The following is a 20,789-nucleotide window of genomic DNA, read 5'->3' on the forward strand; positions in this document are numbered from 1 at the left end:
TCTCTATTTTACATGTCAAGCAAAAGCTCTTTAAGATTAGCTGTCAGAGGCCTCCTGTTTTGGCCAAATATCAATTTTCTGTGTGGATGATGCATTAAATTTAAGACGCTCATTGCTACTGCGGGCAAAGCAATATAGCAATTACTAGGCTATTTCTGGTTTACAAATCCATAAGTAATCATATCGTTGGAAACCCAAACTTGGTGGGAAAGAAATGAAGTAGAGCGTTAAAAACAAAGCCTAACGCCGGTTTAGTAATTGCCAGCTCCCTCGGGATGCATGGCGGTGAAAAGAAAAGCACCAGACCTGGTGTCACGGTCCTCAAGCCACACGTATGTTTGCTGAAGCCTGAGAGGTTAAAAAAAAAAAAGTGACTAATACTTTCTAGCCTGTATTTATGCCATCACACCTACATTTAGGCTAGGGAGAAAATGAGTGGGAGGAAACGTAACACAGCTGGGGGCAAAGGCAGAGATGGCCAGAGGATGGCTGCACATGGTTTGCACCCGCCAGCCCAGGACTGGGCTCAGACTGCCTGTGCTGTCACTTTTTTGCGATCCCGCTCATTGCTGCTGCCCCTCCAAGCACCCTCCAAGCTTATTATCCCGAAGTCTTCGGGTTTTTAGGACCACTGAGCTCAATGGCAGCAACACAGACCACGAACCAGGACCTCTCCAGGACAACGTGCGCTGACCTTTGTGGTGCTCCAGCACTGTTCTTCAGGAAACCCAGGCAGGTTTCTCCCAGCTACAGCCTGAAGATCTCATTTCTGAGTAAAGGCACCACGCTTAAAGCCCTTCTGCAAATATCTGTGTGGCTTTCTTTGGAGGGCTTGCTCCTTTGTGTACCCTTCCCTGCTACTTCGGTTCCTGCCTCTTACATTTACTTCTCTTGCACCTCCGCAAGCCACGGATGCCCTGTATTACCTGGTGCCCAGATACACCCTCTTAACAGAACTAGTCGGGCTCCTGTGGTCTGAGAAGTGAAATTGTTCCAGCACCTCATTCTCTTGACTCCTGAAAAAAAGCCTTATCTCACCTGGCAAAGTAAGACTTTGAGCCTGTGCCACCTGATAAGCATGGGTTTTATTCCAGATATTCCTAGAAATGCAGGAGTGCTCGGGTTCATACAAGTTCTCAGAGAATTTAAGCAGAAACCGGGTTAAGAAAACACAAGGTTCAGTGATGCTAGGTGTGATCTGCGAGAGTCAGAGGGGATCCCAAAACACCCCAGCACTTTGGCCCACACATCAGCACTGGCCAAGTCAAAGAGCAGCAAGGCAGGCAGCAGACATCCATCCCTCCTCCCTGCCCAGCACAGCCCCAGCACTCTGAGCCCACCACCAAACGCCATCACGCCCCAGGAGACCCTGGCATCATCAATGCTCAGGACCCACAATACGAACCCTTCACTTGGCCCCAGCAGACCAGCCAAACAGATCTACACCTGACACACGCCACCCAATGCAAAAGCTCCCTGGTTGCAGGAAGGAGCCAAAAATCAATGAGACAAAAAGGAAGCTCTTACAAATACTGATGCCATGAACGTGCCAGCAGCTGATGTCATTTTGTCACATCACTGCATCAAACAGTCAGGCTAGACCCCAAAAAACAAATGGAAACGAGCACTGCAGCAATTCTCACGTAGCCTTGGACAATCCGGACACTCTTAACCCAGGAAAAGCCCAGGGCAGACATGGGCTGGGCCAAAAAGCTTTTACTCAAAGGGACACAACCAGTCTGGGATAGACAGCACCTACAGAACTCACACACCACGGGATGGCCCCTGCTTGGAGAGAGTCACTAATTATAATGCCTCACCCCCCCCCAACACCCCCATTTCTGTGGGCCTTCAGCATGACTGAGATGATTCAAGCTGACAACAGAAATTTGGCAAGATCATTTTCCAATACGAAAGGACACCCACCTGGTAATTGTTCTACTGTAGCACAAGGCATAACCCATATATTTTAATGCCTTAACCACACATCAGGGCAGCAGGCAGACTACAGCTATTAGGTTCCTAATAAACCCAGGTTTCCATCCCCAAAGTCACCAACGTTTGCCAGACACTGGAAAGCCACAAGACAAGCGGCCCCTGCATTAAATCCTACAAAAGAGTTTAAAACAGTGGGTTACAAAAACAGTAATTCTTGGACTCTCCCTCTCCTGTTTCTTAAGCTACAGGAGTTTTGACTCGTCTTCACTTTTCTTCCCCTCTGGGAGGATGAGATTCACACAGCCCTGAGATTTTAGGATAAAATTAACACCAAGAAACTTGCAGCCAACAACGCTGCATGAATTGAGTTGTAAATCTTCCAAAACAAGAAGGGAGAAAAAAAAAACCACACACATTCTCCTACTGTCCCCAATCCTTTGTTACTACAAAAACGTAACCGCTCATAAGAGGCTATTTGAGAAGCTGCTATATCACGGGCTCAAGCTGCACACCAAGACCCTCAGGCAGCCAAAACCACGCAGTACAGACCTGACTTCGACTCCTTTCTAGGACCCTGGACCAAGGGACAGCAAACAAAGCAGTCCTGTCCCTCTCAGCAACTCCCAAAAAGAAAAATCCCACCTGCACTGCATGCACCCCATTAACACCACAGCAGCTGCACCTTACAGTGTGCTGTAACAAGCTTTCACAGCAGCACTTGATGCACTGCTAGAAGCAAACCCAGCCCCTGACTTGAGGTGTGTCTTGCAGCACCAGGACAATTAAAGCGCTGCAAAAGTTACGGCCACTCCTCAGACTTTAATAATGCCATATTTTTCTAATAAGATCTTCCCAGCAGGAAATACAGCCCTGGATAACATCAGGGCTGCGTGGCTGTGTGAGCTGGTCCTGGCTTTGGGCACGTTACCCGGGAGCACCCGAACATGCGTGATTTTAAGGGCAGCTTTAAAATCTGGGGCACAAAGAGGCAGCCCCGTGCTGAAAAGCATGGAGAGAAACCCGCAGCAATGCCAGTGCACCGGCACAAAGGATGGGCTTGAGGAACAGACAAAAGGAGAGATTTTGACTTTGACTCCCTATTGACTTTGAAATTTTCTGTTTTCTTGGAAATTTCAGACCCCTGCTTGCCAAGCAGAACCACCACGTTGCTCGAGATTCGGTTTCTCCCTCTCGCGACGAGCTAATTCGGGCAGCAATCGCTGCAGTACGTACAGACAGAGTAACACGGGTGGCTTTCAAATAAAGCAGCCACATACGTTATTTTTGCCTCCTTCCTACACAATTCCATGGCTTTTTCCATACTCTCCCATGCATACATCCTCTGAGCATTATTAATAGCTACCAAAGAATATTATCTGCCTACCAATCACTTCAGCTTCCTACTTAATGGCAAGCACATTTTTAGAGCATCAAATATATCAACGGGGACAATGGTTGCTAAATTTGAAGTCAACAACAACTGGAAAATGCTCGCTACTTCACTGATATTTTTATGCGCTACAGAAATATCTCTTGAAATAAATGAGCCCTTTTTTTTATCCTTTCAAAGAGATAATAAAATAATGCTGAATTCTAGATACTGTCACATATCCTTAGCAAACAGAAATTTAAATTTAGATCTACACATTTTTGCTGCCAAAGGTAACGAGCAAAAATATCCGCAAGGCAACCTTGCAGAGAGGATCAGGGATTTTGGAGTTGTAGCTGGATAGCAGCGGCAGCACAACCGATAAAGAGTCGCCAGTACATGGAAGGTTTTGGAAAAGGGGTTAAAGCAAAGTAACTCTCAGGAACCCTTATCCCTGCATCTCTACCTGGCTGCTACACTAACCTTAAAGATTTCCGAAATACTCCATTAGTGTACTAACCATGCTCCATAAACTTTTACGCCCAAGACGTTCGATATTTCAATGTAATTTAAATTAATGGAAATTGAACATTAGGATGGGTACCAAGTTAAGCATGATGATTTTTTCTTCCTGTCCGTGTGCCAGAGCAGCTCCATCCTGAACATCCTAGAAAAACCAGACAGGAATGTCCGGGAACACCATTTGGGAAGGAGCAGCAGGAGGCACGCCACGCTCCTGGTATCAGTGGGATGTGGGCAGGTCCTGGAGCTTTGCACCATGCCCCAACCTTCAGGATCCGGTCCTGCAATGGGCAGCAAGGAAATCCCCTAAATGCCACGCTGCACGTGTACCCCATAGCCACACATCCCTATTTCTGGGAGAAAACTTCCTGAGCCCTGCATCGCTGTGGGACAGTCCTCAGGACCCATGCACAGCCAGCTGGGTTTTGGGAGATGCCTACAGAAGTCACACCGGCATGCGACAAGAGCACGGGACACGTTGCTGGTTTGTTAGGAGAAATTTAAGGACGACCAAGTTATAACTGCCTGCTCGGGTACTGTACACCCAACTGCACAGACATCAGGAGAAAGAGGAAACAAAATCGGTACGTTTTAGAAATCTCTGGCATTGACCTTAAAGAAAGCATATATGGTGACTGAATATTTTTATAGCTCCGAGAAGAACTGCATCTGCTGAAACTCAGGGGCTTGCTTTCACACTATTTACTTCATTTGCCCATCTACTGCTCTGGCAGGAGCTAGATTTGATAGGCTTCAAAGATAGAAACAAAAAGCAGGTATCACTGGAAAGCACAAATACACGTCGATATCCTTACAGTTAGCATTTCTACTGTCATATTTATATTCTGGTTTTCTGACGGTGCAAATCGTACATGCTCCTGTGGTTTGAATTACAGACTTGGCTGCCCTAATGCCTGCCAGCGTCAGACCCCTGGTATCACCGACACACACGTGAATATTCATCTGCCCTGGACTTTGCATCCCGTTTACACAGTGGGGAGAGTTTTCCTGGCAGGCTGAGGGAAAAAAAAAAGGATATATATATATATATATAGCAGCAGCTGTTCGAAGACTTCAGGAGGCTTGGCATCTGCCCGTGTGCCCAGCAGAGGTGCCGAAATGAGACCGCTCGTTTATCACGTGGGCACGCAGGGAAGCTGCCACCGAGCGCAGCGTATACGCAGCTCCTCCAAACCGAGGAGTTCCTGAACAAACATCACCTGAAGCTGCCGAAACGATGAATCTTCCTGGCAGACCCCGGTCCTCCTGTGGGATAATTCAGCTACATGGGCATGCAAAGCCCAGCAGCAGCAGCCTGCGCTTCTGTGCAGAAGGAGAAGCTTTGAGTCAACAAAAACAAGGGCCGGTCGTACTTGCCAAGGGTGCAGCCCAGCAGGGCTCACCTCCCGCAGAGAGGGCTCCTCGTGGTGCCATAGCACCTGCCTTTCCAGCAAAGGACCACTTTGAGCATTTAAAAAGGAAAAAAAAGGAGAAAAAAGCTATACCCTCCTTTTGAGCAAGTGCATGTGTTTTTATTGCCTTTTCCCTTTCCTAGCTTGCCCCAGGAGTTATTACACCACTAAGAGCACGCACTTAATGTGAACTTGCCTGCCCTCAGTACCCAGACACCAGTCTGGTTCCGACTTACGGGGCAGCTCAAGTCCTCTAGGATAAAACCCACAGTCCTCTCAGCTGCCTGAGCTCCCTTTGCCGCGTACTCGAAGCACTGCGTAGTCTTTGAATTATCCTCCCAGCTCGCGGCTACGCTTTCCATGGTCCGTGGGGATGCGGCCCCACGGGATGCCCAGTTCCCTGTGCCTCCCACTCCAGGCTGAGCCCCCCAGAGCTGCCCCCAGCCCCCGCAGAAGGGATCCGGGGGGAATCAGGGCCCGGGAAATCCCATCTCCAACTCCGGGCTGCGCGTCCCGCTGCCGGGGAGCTCCTGGGGGCTGCTGCCACCTAGAGCTGCTCACACGGCACGGCTGCGGGCACGCCACCCCGCGCACCCCACGGCACCCCATTACAAAGTTTTGCCACCCATACGAGCGGCTCTGTGGCACCAACAGTGACTTTTGGGGGAATTTTTCCATAAACCCATTGAACACATGCATGCTGCCAAACAGGTTGCTCTTTCTAGGTGCAACTGAGCTTGCTGCAGTTTGCTTAGATTTACTTAACTAAAAAATAATGGCAATTCTAGCATCCCTTAAAAACTAGAAGGGGAGCATTGCTCCTGAGCAAAGACGGGGCTTCTCCCTTTGCCAGCTGCTACTGCCAAGTCTCATTCTGCTCACTCGTAGGCATGTATTTCAGGTCCTTATTACTGTTTTCATGTTAATTACCAGCATGGCTCTTAGTGCCAGCATCCGTACACATATACATCAATTACCGTCTCCTTAAAAAGAAAAGAAAAAAAAGTCACGAGGAGGTCAGCGGGGCACTCTGCAGTGCCGGCGAGGCGGGCGCACGCAGGCAGGCTGCACGGCGCGACCCGGCACCGATGCCGGCTGCATCCCCAGTCCCCAGGGATGCCCCGAACGATGGGGCCGGACCCGATGTCCTGCGGTGAGCGGCGCTGGCCAGCGGCACACTTGGGGGACACCTGGGGACGGCAGCAGCTCGGCCTGGCCACCACACAGCGACCCCCAGAGCGGGGACCCCCAAGCATGACGCGGGGTCCCCACCAGCACCCCTTCGGTACCCGTGCTGCCGCGGGACGTCCCCTGTGCAGGGACCGAGTCAGCCGGTGGCAGCGTCAGGCTGAAGCTCCCGGTCAGTGCTTATCGTGCCTCCGCAAAGGCACTCGGAGCTCAGCCTAATTTTAACCTCTGGACAGACATCGTGGCGGACGGGGCGGGAGGGGTGCCAGGAGGGCGGCTGCACCTCGCCGAGGGCACACGCGAGGAGCAGTGGCATGAAATTAAAGCCTGCACACGCACCAGCCCGAACGGGCTCCTCGCTGAGGGGAAGAGGGGGAAAAAAATAAAATAAAATAAAATAAAATATTGCGCTGCCAAAACATTTGAAGTACAATTAATTTCTCAGAGCAGTTGAATACTTCAAACGGCACTAAGTTAATTTGGCTGTAATTATTTAACGACTCAACAGCCCCATATATCAGAAAAAGGAGTTAATTTATCAGCTATTTCCACGCAGAACAAAGACTCGCCAGCTTCCAGGTAACAGCCCAAGCTGTTTGGCTCACGTGACCCCGAGCTGTGCACTGCAAACATTATATGCCCGAGCACGGAGAGAGCAGAAATTGAAAAAAAACATGTATTCATGCCTCGGCCGACAGACTTGGGAGAAGGAAATGAAAACTTTGGGTGAGAGCGGTGGTCCTCATCTCCCTTGATGTGCTGAAAATGCAGGTGGCAGCCAGAGCCCCAACCTCAGGCCCCCGAAAGCCGGCAGAGCCCAGATTTTTGTGGGGCTCCTAAACGTTCCCAGATCGAAGCTCACCTGTCCGACCCACGCTGCTGTTCCGGCTAGTGCTGAGCAGCGTGAGCCAAGCCTTACAAGCCGCTGTCACCCAGAGCGGCAGCCCCCGAGCCCCTTCCTGTGGCGAGGGTCACGCCAGCCCTGGCATCCCTGCGGACGGGGCGGCTTTTTTGCACGGCGCAGGGACCGGAGGCTGTGCCGTGACGGGGATCCTGGCGGCCAAGCTCGCCCGGCTCGATGCTATCTGTCTTTGGTGGGGGGTAAATCCAGCAGGGCTCGCTCGGAGCGGGAACTCCTGGGAAAGGGGACGGGGAAAGCGGGAGAGGGGCAAAGTAGCGGGTCAGGGGCTGAGGGAGAAAAGCCAGAGCGGGGCTCGGGGAAGCAGGCACGCAGCGCTCCTTCAGCTGGGGTTTCCCCGTTCAACACCGCGGGAAAAAAAAAAGAAAAAAGAAAAAAAGAGAGAAAAAGAGCAAGAGAAGAGGAAAGCAGCCTTCGGCCCCTGCCGATCTGAGGAACTGGGAAGCGATCGCGGGCAGGGAGGCGAGGGCCGGCCGCTTACATAAAGCCGAGCCCGGCGTGCGCCCTCAGCACCCCGCGCCCGCCCGGCGGGCCGAAATTCCACAAACCCCCCAAAACCAACCATAATTTCCCCTAGATTCCCCCCCCCAACCCCAACGACGGCCGGGACACCCCCCGTAACAGGGCGGACAGCGCGAACCGGGGGCCGAGCCGCGGGGTCCCCTCAGCGCGCTGCGCCCCCTCAGCGCGGGGCGAGCCCCGCCGCGTCCCCCCCCCCCCCCGGCCCTACAACCCCCCGGAGCGGCACCCCACAGCCTGCCGCCCGCCCGGCGTGGGGGCTAGGAGCATCGCTGCGCCGATAAGTTTGGGAGATCCCCCCCATCCCCCGCAAACAGCCCGCAAACACCCACCTGCCTGCGCCGCAGCCGCCCGCGGAGCCCCGGCGGCCGCCGCCAGCACGCAGCAGCTCCACCACAGCAGCCCCCCGGCCGCCGCCGGCATCGCGCCGCCGCCTCCTCCTCCTCCTCCTCCTTCCTCCTCCTCCTCCTCCTCCTCCTTCAGCACCGCCTCAGCCTCAGCCTCGCCGCCATCCCCCGCGCAGCCTCCCCAAAAGTTGGCCCCGGCCCCTCCGCCGCCGCCGCCGCCGCCGCCGCCGCCCCCAGCGCCGCCCCTCCGCGGCCCGACGGGGCGGCCGCCGCTGCGGGACGCGCGGAGCGGAGCGCACCGAGAGCGCCGGCGGCAGCAGCAGCAGCAGCAGCAGCAGCAGGAGGAGGAGGAGGACGGCGAGGAGGAGGAGGAAGGAGGAGGAGGTAGAGAGGAGGAGGAGCGGTGGCGGCGGGACGGAGCTTTGGGGGGGGAAGAGGGGGATCTGACATCCCCCCCCCCACACCCCGCCCCAAGCGGCAGGGGGGCTGCTGGTGAGGGGGTGTTCAACAGGGGCACCCCGGCCAAGAGGGGTGGGAGGCTGCTCCGAGGTGAGGTGGGACTCGCCCTGCACCTGCTCTTGTCCCAGAGCATGGGCAAGCCCCCGTGGAGATGCTCGGATCCCCCCCTCGCATCAGGCCTGCTGCCTGGACAGTTTCCCCCAGGAATTCCTGCAGACCCCCCCCGCCACCACCCTGCACGGCCTCGTCTCCAGCAAAACCCCGGCCTCGCACCCCGAAGCCAACGCCAGCGCTTTCTCCAACCTTGCAGCTGGAAAGAAGGAGCGGGACCCTGCAGAAAAGCGGCTGCGAGGGGCTTAGTGCACGCTTCAGCGCCCCGTGGCAGCAGGGAAGCAGAGCCCTGCTACCAAGAGGAGGCTCAGAAGAGAGGCTGCAGGATGCAGGCAGCCTCCAGCCCCTCAGGACTTGCAGTTGAACCACGGTTTGGGGCAGCCCAGGCTGGAGCCAGACTCTTCCCTTAGCATCTGTCTCAGCCAAAACGCCGAGCTCCCCCCCGTGCCGCCCGAAACGGAGGCCGTGAGCCCAGACTCCCTCTGATTTAAATAAAAAACTCAGGCTCTGGCTGTCTTTGGCTGCACGTGGATGCATTGCTCAGGCTGGAAGGTGCAGCTCGCACACCGACGGCTCCTTCCAGAACGCCGCCGGTACATTAATCACTAATGCTTGCTATGCAAATCTTGTCATGCCGAGCAATTATTGCGGTGCCCATCCTGACCTCATGTTTATTTATTGCAGGAGCTCTTTCTTTGAACGTCGCCTGGGCTCCCTCACCGTAAGCCTATTAGCGTGGGGCTTCCGAAAGCAGCCGGCTGAGAAATTGCAGCTTTACGGTGCAGCTCCGTTTGGTGGCCAGGGTGTCCTTAAGCCCCAAATATTCTCTTGCCACAGGACTTTTCTCCGTGTGATTTAATATTGAGCAACAGTGGCATCCGGTGGGCAGCGGGCTGCCTCCCGAGCAGCTGGCAGCAGCACGCTCCCTCTGTTTGGTCATACGCTTTCTCTAGGTGCTTATTAAATACAAGTTCTACTTTTATCCGAATTTCAAGGTCTTTTTCACCCAAAAGCTTACACACTCCAGCCTATCTGAAACATCTCCCCCCGCTCCACATCATTCCCTTTTATTGTACTCCCGTAGCTTTTGCTAATTGTTCATGGGATGACATTTTTTCCTAAAGTAATATTCTTGAGAGGTTAAATTAAAAAGGGGCCATAAATGATTTCAAAGACCAATGGTAATTAATAAAAATGAAGCAATAATTGGGCAAATAATTGGGCAATATCTTTAAATGTGTATGCCTAGGGTCCAGCTCCTAAATCCACATTTCATTTAGAGCAGCCTGGGATTTTTTTTCTCCCCTGAAAGAGGGCAGGGCACAAAGAAAAGGATGGGAAATATTGTAATCAGTGGGGAAACCTCCAAAAGTCCTGAGGGATTAGTGATGGGAGGGCAGGGAGCTTGCTGCTGCCCCCTTCCCACGCTGAGGTTTGCGGGGCTGATGGACACCTCACTGCTGGCAAGCAGCACAGGGAACCTATGGAGCACCACCAGGCACCTGAGCCCCGTGGCATCCACAGGAAGCAGATGTTTAAGGGCAGGACAGTTACGCTAAAAAATAAAAATAGAAGCAATAAAAGTCTTCTGTGGCTCAGAGCATAAATCAGCCTTTTACTGCTTCCCCTTTTAGCGTGTTCAGCCACAGACATCTAGCTCAGGGGGGTTGCAACTGTTTGCGAGTACCTGCAAGGGGCCACAGCACCACATCCCCTGGTGCCACCCCATGTCACTGCCCACGAGCATTTGATTTACAGAAGGTGCCATGCTTTGGGAAAGAGAACACTGCAGAAACAGACACACTTCCCAAACCCCTGGCTTTGCACATGCCCAAAGTTGTGCAGAGACACATCCCTGAGCCTTGTGGAAGCCACAAGGTAGCAAAACAAACACGTTGCACGGGGCTGTGAGTTTGAGAGCGCAGAGCAGCTCCTGAAGATGTTTTGTGGAGCATATTTGAATGGTACTTGGGTCAGGGCATCATTTTCTGCTCACCACTTGTTGCAATGTCAAGCAGCACAAAGAGGGCCACGCTGGTGAAAAATATCGCCAGCTCCAGAGGAGGAGGCTGGGTTCCTCTCCATCACGGGGCTGGAGGAGGACGTTTAAGTCACAGCAGCAAATTGTTCAGCTGCAAGCATGGGAGAGAACTTGTGCCTTGCACAGCAGCATCCTGTGTCATCTAACAAAGCAGGCATGTGTCAGCTGCGTGACAGAAACGCTCCTTGTCAGCCTCCTTGAACGAGGAGTGCTCAGCATCAGGCAGCACATGCGGGGCAGCGTGGGGCTGAAAGTAGGCACCCTGGTGCAGACTACCAGACCCCCTCAAAGGAACGCAAGACATCTAATTATGGAGGGTTTTTAATAAGTGCAGGCCTTGTCCTTCACACATCAGGAAGCAGGACAGTAAATTCAGGAGCTACATGCACATACCCACATGAGCAGTGCCTTGAAGGCACATCTCCCTTGTGGATACCAGTGGCAAAAAAAAGGGGGAAGTGTGGCACCCCCCTCCTGGGGGAGGAAAGAAGCTCTGCCACTTGGCTGTTGTCCCCACAGCCCACATGTGCGCCCCGAGGACCCACAAAGGGAGCAGTGTGGGGTCAGCTGTGCTCGCAGGGCTTCAGAGATGATCTCACAACCCAAGGGCATGAGCAATGCAGTAGCTGGTCTTCCCCAAACAATAGCTGCAGAGAAGAGGGAGAAGAAAAACTCCCCTAGAGCACAGTATGTATGCTGGGAACCTGAGACAGGCCAGCCAGCTAGACCGTGGAACGAGTTATGCTAGAAGCATGAAATTTCAAAAGTAGTAGATAGCAAATACAACACAGGCTTAATAGCCATGTTTTCTGGAAGGAATCAGCTCAGGAAAGGCCACGCTTGATTTTTAGTGTTGTTTATATCACATTCACAGCAAAAGGATTCGAGTACACTCTTGGTTTAAGGAGACCCGAAACAGGTCTACGAGGTCCTCTCTGAGTTAGAGCATCATGTTTTTTTTTTTTTTGTCCTCCTGCATATGTAGATCAGCCTGGGAGCCTGCCTTTACCAGGGCCTCGCTCACACCTCACAGCCCCTCTCTGCTTCTCACCTCCATAGAAGATGCTGGCTTTTTTTTTTTTTTAAATCCTTGTCCACATACAGAAAGGTGTGCTGGGGTTTTCCTCACACCAGGATCAAACACAGCATCCTCTTATCCAGACCTCTCACCCATCCTTCTCTCCCACCCATCCCTTGCCTTCTTCCTTACCCTGATGGTGAGTCTGTGTTACTCACACCCCTGCAAACTCCTTGCAGCCCAATGATTCCCTGCCATATTTTATGTCTTTTTTTTTTTTTCCTTCAGAGTGCAGTATAGACAATACAGAGGTCACCTACTTCACAACAGCAGAGTTTCTCCTTGCTCACTAGTTGGTGGATGGTACTTCAGTCCGGTCCCAACACATCACTTTTCAAGTGATACATCACAAGCATGTCAACATACTAATAGCATCAGTATTTGCTCATGGGGGCCTCAGTTTTGCAAGGCAACCGAAGCCAACACAAGCTGCAAGTCAGCGTTTTGCAAGCCTGGTGCTTTCAACTGACAGGAGCGGGGTTGAGATTCCTCCTCCGGGGTCAAAGCACTCACTGTTCTCAGTGCATTCAGGGTTGCACCTTGATAATATTGAAGGAGGGGGTGACAACTAAAGGATATTCACCAATTCCCCAAAGCACATTTGAAGCTCCCAGTCACTTATTTATGAAGCATTCCGATGCTTTTTTTTCCCTCTTCATACAAAGTTTTCCTATGAAAAATTCATCTATACTGCACAGAACGTATTTATAAATAATAGACACTCTGGCTCACCTGCCTCTTTACATTTCTATGGGCAAGGTGAGCTCCACTTAGAGCGCTGTGGAGGAAATTAACGGCATGGCATTACCAGCACAGGTTGCTGGTTGAGCACCATGTGCCGGGTGGTACCATTTGCCCAACAGCTTGCTATAGCAATCCCACAAAGAAGAATTCTCCATTGTGCTTGAGGACAAGGGTGCTCCCAGGACCTTGACAGCTGTATTAGCTCAGCATACCTACAGATATGTCATCCTCATCATCAAAAAACAGCTGCCAAAACCACTTCTTTCAAGTTTGGCCATAAAGATATCCAGGATGAGGTGTTTGGTTGCTTCCAGGGGACCATCCCATTCATTTATAGTAATGTTGAGTTTAATTGCAGGAAAGAAGAGCTAACTTGACCAGCCCCATCCCTCTGGGCTGTTGTTTCAAGCAGTCCTATCAAGTCCTAGTTTTGCATGAACATTTTCTGAATGAACATTTTCTGATTTTGCTGAACACAACCAGCAGCAGTCCAACACCCGGCAACTTCGCAAACAATCCTGCAGAGGACCACAAAACTGGTTTATAGGTTTGCCATTGACGATGCCATCGCTTGTCCTTAAAGGTGGCCAAGCCAGAGGCAATGCGGCCGGGCTGACTTACACCAAGGCAAACCGGCAGCGAAGCCCGGAGGCAGCCTTGAGGTGCTGCTTAGCAGGCGGCTCACACGCGGGGTGCTTTCTCATGCAGAGCACCTCCACCAGCATCTTCCCGTCGCCCGAGCCCACCAGGAACCACAGCACAAAGCTGAGGGGGATTTTGACACGCTGCTGCCAAGGCCATGGCAAAGCTTCCGCTGGCAGTCCAGGAGCAGGCACGAGGCCAGTGGGGCTCCTTGTCTGCAGGCAGCCGTGCAAATCACCTCCCGATTTTTTTTTTCTCTTGGAATCCAGCCATTTGAGAGGTGAATGCTCTCTTCTTGCACTGCCTTTTTTTTTTTGAGGAGAGGGCACTAGAAAAATAAAAGTTTTAGCAAACACTATGTACTACTTTATTATTATTAATTTCACATCCTCTACTGCTTGTCTGCTTGTTTAGCAAGAAAAAAATAAAGAAGTGTGCTACTTCAGGCTATGCCAAAGGTCCCACCATCCTGACAACACCCAACAGAACAGATTTGGAACAAGCCATTATCAGAATTAGTCCTGATGCATTTTGGGCCTTATCCTGTGCACAGAGATCTTGGAACATCCCTTAGAGAGATGCCACCTTGTGCCTTATCACCAACAAAGAGGAAAGGGAGGCGTACGACCACAGGTAATTCTGGCATCTTTTCTGCACTGACGAGGGTACCTGGTTGTTCTCACCAGGCGTTTTGTTTCTAGCAGGAACCTGTCAGCTACATTCTCATAAGGTAATGAATGGATGGTCTGGTAACAAACCTTCCCCTGCTCACGTAGAGAGGAAGCCTGTCATTTAGCCTGGTTGAATAATAAAAAAAAAGAACAGTGCATACAACCTGAAAAGCTGACTACAGCAAAGCCAGCTGTGTGCATATTGCATTGGCAATGTAGAGAGGATGTTGGATTGACTGGTGGAGATGGTTTTCCAGCTCCTCATCAGCTCTGACTTACTGTAGCCCCACTGAGATTGCTGCTAGCCACAGCCATGGACTCAGACCAAAGCAAATGAGCATTATCCTCCCCAGGACAATGAGGTGCTGTACATTTGCCAACTATTTTATTATAACGCAGATCCTATCACCCTTCTCCATGACTTTTCAGCTTAGAAATTTAACTCAAATTTAATAACAGCAGTTTATTTAATCTCAATAGACAGACAAAATGTGAGCCAGATTCAGAAGATTACATTTTTTCCTTTTTAAAGCACAATTAGCAATGCCATCATTGGAAGATTATCCAAGGAAAAAAAAAACAACTAGCCAAAAAAAAAACACCACCCAGATTTAGAATAAAACTCCAAAATTTGTTATGTTTCAACTCACCAAATCCTCCAGCCCAAACAATGTGCTCCATGCCACTTCTTGCCAGGCAATAAAAAGGGGTGTTAAACAACTTAATAAATCATCTAAGGCAGTTCTGTTGCAGGCTGCATCTTAGAGCAAAGCAAGACCTCACAACCCCCCGGTACCACCCTCTTAATTTCCTAATCGGCCAACCTTAACCATGTAAGAAGTGACTTGAGCCCAGACCTTACCTAACTATCCATCACACAACCCACTCAAACACTTACAGTGCAATTTCTTGGAGGTTTCCTCCTTTATCTTCTACCACCAAACAGGCTCTGAGATCCCGACCGCTCCAGTTTGCCAAAACGCAGCACGTGCCCGAGGCTTGGAGACGTTTTCCTCCTCCGTGGTGAAATCCTGCCACAAACCCATCCATCTCTGCAAGCGGGGAATTGCTCCACGCTTCCCTCCTAAGGTTTAAATTAAGTCTTAATGAAGACTCAGAATTTAAGATTAAAAGTTCAGCCCCTGGCTAATTATGTTTGTAAGGTTCAATTTGCTTGGCAAGCATCTGAGTTGGAAAAAAAAGAACAGCCCCAAAACATATTTACATGATTGGAAATACTGGGAATCCTCCCTTGAAGTGGCACAAGAAATCCACGCAGAGCTCTGGCATGCTTTTGAGCAGCCTCTCTTTATTTTCAAGAATTTTTTTAACTCCCCACTCAGGTCTTTCATTGCAATTCCAGCCATTGGCTGGATCAAATTTTCATTTTTATATTATTTCTTCCCCCTGTAGCAATGCCTTGTAAACAGCCTGCTTATTTATGACTACAAACAAGATAGAAAAAACAGCAAATATCTTGCAGTATTAAAGAAAAATAGCAGTAGTTATTACCTCATACAATGCACATGATAAATTTGAATAATCTGAGTTTTGATTGCAGCAGTCTTTAAAATGAAGAGCTACAATTTCCCTTTTTTTTCTTTTAATAATGCACAAAAATTCTAATAAACAATTTAGTCTGAGCCACGGGGAGAAATGAGCGGCTGTTAAGATGTAGTAACTTGCTGGATTATTGAGAATGACTGTGGCTACACCTACTTTGACTTGCCAATACATCTTTTCCCTCTTTTTTTTTTTTTAAAGTAACTGGGTCACTATAGAGCTTTTATCAAAAATGAAGTGTTTGCCCCCCCCAAAGAACGGAAATATTCCTGTGGTTTGGAGAAATACAACCAAAACAACAAGCGCTTCAACATAACTAGAGCCTACCATGTGCAGGTTTTACATTTAAGACTTGCAGAAGTCTCCCTGCCTGTCTGAATTCTTGTGACTTATCCACTAGCAAGATTTTTTTCCCTTTCTGCGGATCTGCCGATCAATTTTTCTCCTTCATTATTAATAAAACTCACTCAGAAATGAAACATGAGGCTTGAAGCATCTCTGGGAACCTCTGCTGCCACTGTGTATAAAACAGATGTAAATTTAAAGGCTGTCTGCTGTGTGACATTAAGCAGATTACACCTCCCACTATGCAGAAAAGCACCAACATCAACATTACACCAACTTTTTAATAATTTTTAAAGAAATGCTAGCTGGATCTTATTGAAATATCTACGGTTAAACACAAGGGAAAAGCCTACCAAGAAGTGTTTCCCTCTGACTGGTAGCACCTCTGTTTACACACACTCAGCGTCTCTCCGTGGGTATGCAAAAGCCTAACTGTGACAACCAATCTCCCATACCATTACTGACAACACATGATGTTTTAAATCAATGAATGATTAGCTGCGGGAGGCAAAAAGAGGTTTTGTGGTTTGTTGTTGCTTGACAAGCAGGTGAGAAATCTTGCTCTCCAAACACAGTTGTCTCTGTTGATAGAGGGATGCATTATGGAAAGACATTAGCCACTGTAAATCCTTCGATACCCAACAAAGATGGATTTCAATAAAAGTCAAGAATCATTAAACTCACCCATCCTCTCTTCACAGGCTCAAGCTTTAAGATGAATGTTATGTGTTTCTGATACCATCTTGTTTCTTTCAACTGCCCTGAAAATACTGCCCAGGGCTGAATCCCACTCTCACTGAAATGCCAGTTTAGCATCTCTGAAGACCAGATATTACCTTCATTTTATTTTGAGTTTTTTTTTTTTTTGACAAAACAATTGTACCACAAACAAGCAGATCACTGTCTTCTGAAATACTTACTAGACTTATTAAAGATGAAGACAACCAAGCTTTCCTTCCCCCTCTGCATCAGGGTCCAGGTAGAACAACCCATACCTGCCAGCAAAGGGGGCTGCTGTATAACTTGGTGCTGGAAGCGGCTTTCTTCAGAGCAGCTTCTGATCTTCATGAGGCTTCATATCCTTTTTCTTGTGAGCCCTCAGTACTGAGCTCTCTTGTGGGAGCAAGGCTGGGGGAGGCACCAAGGGCTGGATGTGGCCCCAGCCTTCCAGAGCACCCTCCCTGCAGGGGGTTAGTCAACTCAAATGCAAGATCCAGTCTCAGAAATAGCCCTTATCCTCTCCAAACTTTAACCTAAGAAAGTTCAAGAGGGAGGGTGGAGTCGTTTGGTTTGGTCATTCACTTTGCTTTGTCAGACAACCATTGCAGAGAGGTACAATTTAGATAAGAAACCCCTTTAGACTCTCCATTTCTGTGGCTGTTTAGTCCTTATTTTTTTTGACATATTAAAGAAATCCTCTACAACACAGATGGCTGCAGGGAAATAAAAGGTTGGTTTGAATATTAAGGTCCCCATGTAGCGTTACGGGAACATGGAGAGATGGTCAGACCACCCACCTTTGTGAGACCTGCTCTTCCACCCCACCTGGCAGGCACCTCTTCAGCTGCTGCAAGGCACAGCACTGGGCTTGCAAAACTTGAGCTTTCCCTCTCACTCTTAATATTCTTGTCATACGGAGTAGGAATCTAAAATGAGTAGGTGGCTTTGCTACAATAGTACAAGAGAAATCATCAGCTCCTCATTGTTCGATCTTGTGAAAGAAGGGTGAAGTACCTGAGCCCGTTTTCCTGACTTGAGATGTCATTTGTACCGATAAGTAAATTTTCGCGAAAGAAAGGTAATTATCTGCGAGTGCTACAGAGCGGCGTGGATTCATCTGTCCTGCAATGTCAGATAAAGGTGAAGGCAGCCAGCTACCGCGTGCGGTCAGGTCCTGTATTTCACAGCTATTGCAAGTTTTTGGTTCCAGTTAACTAAAGGGAGGGAGGTAAGAGCAGATCACCTGCCATCACTTTGGGTTTGAAAAGCCAGGCAAAGCACAGCCTTCCCGCAGCTATCGCGGGTACTGCCCTGGCACACAACATGCCCACACGGCAAAATGCAGCCAAATCCCTGGCGGAGGCTCCGGCGGTGCCGAGTCTTGGGGATTTTGCAGGTGCTTCCCCCCCTCCTCCGCAGCTTCCTCCTCCTGCAATACAACACTGCCCTCTCACGGCTGCTCTGCAGCCAAAACTTCACATCCACGGGGGCACACGTGCAAGCCCGACCCAAAAACCCGGGGTAACCCCCCCCCATTGCTCTGGCATCGCAGAGGGATGCTCCTTTTTTCCACCCCATTTTGCATGGGGGCAAGCACGCCGTGGGGATTAGTGCTCTGATTTGACATCCAGCTGCTTCCTGGAGCAAAGGCAGAGTAGGGGGGGTGCGATTCCTTCATTTCTTTCTTAATTTACCTAAAAAAAAAAAGTCCTTCGCAGCACCAAGCCAGCACTAAGCCCAGGTCAGGTGGGACATGTGTCTGGAGCAGGTATCTGCTGCAGGTGGGTGCTGGCTGTGAAGGAAATAAACTAACGAAAAAACCTACCTCCCTGAACACCTCAGACACTTTCACCAAAGCAAAGGTGCAAGATACTATTTAAAATTGACCCTAACAGATGACAGACGTGGTCACTGTCCTCTCCACAATGGCTCCAGCTGGATAATGTTCGAGCCATGACGCTGGTGGAGCATCACCCATCAGCACCCACCTGAACAACTCAGAGGGGTCTGATAAGAGTAGGATCTCCCAGATTCATTCCTGATTAAAAATAAAGCACGAGCAAAGAAGTCATGGAACAGCCTGTTCAGTTCTAGCTGTAACCCACGACCATGCAACACGCTGGCAATGGAAGTAAAATAGATTGTGAGCTGAAGGGTGTATGATAAATAGGCTGTCACTCAATATTTACTTCACAAATAAGTCACCAATGCGAGCTAATGATGTAGCCTCAAGCCAAGAGGCTTGAAAGCATTTTCCAAAGGCAACCAATCTTGAAATACTGAAAAAAAAAGAAAGCTGTTGGGAGAATTCTCCCACCAAGCAGACAGTGCCTTTATGTGACCAAACCAAGCAGAATTGGGGCATTTGCCAATCAATTTCACAACTACATTTCCATTTAGTTCACAGGCAGTCCTCTTTCCGCTTCCCTTTGTGATGGATAAGGATGCAAGAGCTCCTGGAGGTCACATCTGGGGGGTTCAGACTATTTGCACCCCTTGGGGCACAGCCAGACTGCTGTAATCTCACCCCAGCCACCGAGTCCTCCCACTCCTTTTTTCCAATAAAACTTCTTCTGCAGGTGTAATTATTCAGTGGCTGGGTTTAGCCCAATGCTCTGGAGGATGAAGGTAAGGTAATTGGCTGTATTCATCATTGTGTTTCTTCTGCAGCTCTCCAGGTTTATAAATACGTGATAAAATATTACTGCAAGAAACCAATATTTAGCAAGGTGTCAGGCAAAGCAGGGAGACTTCTGAACGTGCAAAGATGCTGCACCAGGAAGTCTGGGGAGCCCTGTGGTATTAAATAACCTTTTAGCATCAGGAATGGAGATTTGAAGAACAGATCCAAAGGGAAAAGATGGGAATTTTGTCTCCTGCAGCCCTCTCAAGCAAGCTCCCCTCATCCTGCCACCCCATCAGTCATGCTGCCCATCCAGGCACTGCCCCAAGCCATTCCTCAGACTAAATCTGGCTGCCTGGCCCCACTGCTCACTTTCTGTGTTTGACATTGCTGTTCTCTTCCCACACAAACGGGGCCAGATGACTTTTCTGACATCTCGCAGCTCTCAGATTAATTACACGGTGACGAGGGCAACATCCCCGCCAGGGCACGTGGGACATGGCGCTGGTGCTGAGCTCCACGAGGAGCAGCAGAACAAATGTCACCACAGAGCCACGGGGCTGCCATGAAAGTCAATTGTTCGTAGGGTTAGGAAAAAGATGACACGTGCAATATAGGTATTCATCGTATGCCTGCTGTCTCATTTACACAGGAGGTGTTCAATTGGATCTAATGAAAAAACATTTTTGCTGCTTTTGGAGAAAACTGCAGGTCTCTGAAACAGGGAAATATTTGGCATAAATGTTAGCACAGGACTTTTCATCCAGCAAGAGAAATCTGCTGTACTGCTGGGAGACTTCCTGCAGGGTAAGTAAGGTTTAGAACTAACTTAGAAATGCAAAACCAGATTAAACAGATTACAACATCCAATTTCTGCTTTTCATGTAGGTAACTCTTCAGCTTACATTCACTTCTTACTCTTTGTAAAATTATTGGCATTTGCAGTGTCATTTTCCCCATAGCTCCGTTTACAACCAATAAAAAGCTCGGGGACATTTCTAAAACAAGAGATACCAGACCACGTTACCCAACTGAAACCAACGGGGTGCAATGCTTCAAGGTTTCCTCCGCGGCTTCTCTTCTGGCAGACAAATCTCAGCCTCAGCTAACCCAGAAAAAAAAGGTCAGCCAAGCCATCAAACATTTCAAAGCACAATTAAGACCCTAAATGAGAGGAGTTAAAGTTTAATGCTGGAACTTCACTGCCGGTTGATGCTCACCAATTACAAGGGTCACTTGAAATACGATCGGCAGAGCCGCTGTGTGTCAGAAACCAGCCTCCGCTGATGGGAGTTAGGAAATGTTCTGGCGAGGCAAACAACCTTGCTCTAATAATACGACTGCTGCCATAAAAAGAAAAAAAATCCTGTTTCTGACAGCTGAGAGCTGCTTCAGGTCTGAAGAACTTGAATTTGATGCATTTTGAAACCCTTAAAGTAATTCAGCTCCCATATGGGTGTGGTTATTATGAGGAAGCCAGAAATTAACTCTCCATCCCAGGAATATAACATTAGAGGATAAATCTAAGACTGTGGGAATAAACCACAGATTAGTCTAATTCAAAAATATCATGCAATT

The 20,789-nt window shown here is 49.5% G+C and overlaps 1 protein-coding gene and 1 long non-coding RNA gene across 13 annotated transcripts in view; one reads left to right on the forward strand and one right to left on the reverse strand.

Moving 5' to 3' along the window:
* ERBB4 (erb-b2 receptor tyrosine kinase 4) overlaps window positions 1-8,393 on the reverse strand; it is a 580,719-nt gene extending 572,326 nt beyond the window's left edge. For 4 of the 10 annotated variants that reach the window (XM_080600555.1, XM_080600553.1, XM_080600542.1 and 1 more), the window contains exon 1: window positions 8,200-8,393. In XM_080600555.1, the coding sequence (XP_080456681.1) occupies window positions 8,200-8,290 (91 nt within the window). In that variant the 5' untranslated portion in view covers window positions 8,291-8,393. Of the gene's footprint in view, window positions 7,940-8,199 lie in introns of those variants that run through there. The other 6 variants (XM_080600556.1, XM_080600554.1, XM_080600551.1 and 3 more) reach the window with 2 other exon arrangements.
* Window positions 8,394-8,428: 35 nt separating this feature from the next.
* On the forward strand, window positions 8,429-10,821 carry LOC308198329. Of its 3 annotated transcripts, none has more exons than XR_013953850.1 (2): window positions 8,429-8,598; window positions 9,469-10,821. It is a non-coding gene; the product is annotated as an uncharacterized lncRNA (long non-coding RNA). The 3 variants fall into 3 exon arrangements; XR_013953851.1 differs by having other exon boundaries at window positions 8,476-8,598; window positions 8,868-10,821; XR_013953852.1 differs by lacking the exon at window positions 8,429-8,598 and adding an exon at window positions 8,608-9,377.
* Window positions 10,822-20,789: the final 9,968 nt, after the last annotated feature.

Source organism: Anser brachyrhynchus (genome assembly GCF_964034855.1).
Source record: "Anser brachyrhynchus genome assembly, chromosome: 7".
NCBI classification, from domain to species: Eukaryota; Metazoa; Chordata; class Aves; order Anseriformes; family Anatidae; genus Anser; species Anser brachyrhynchus.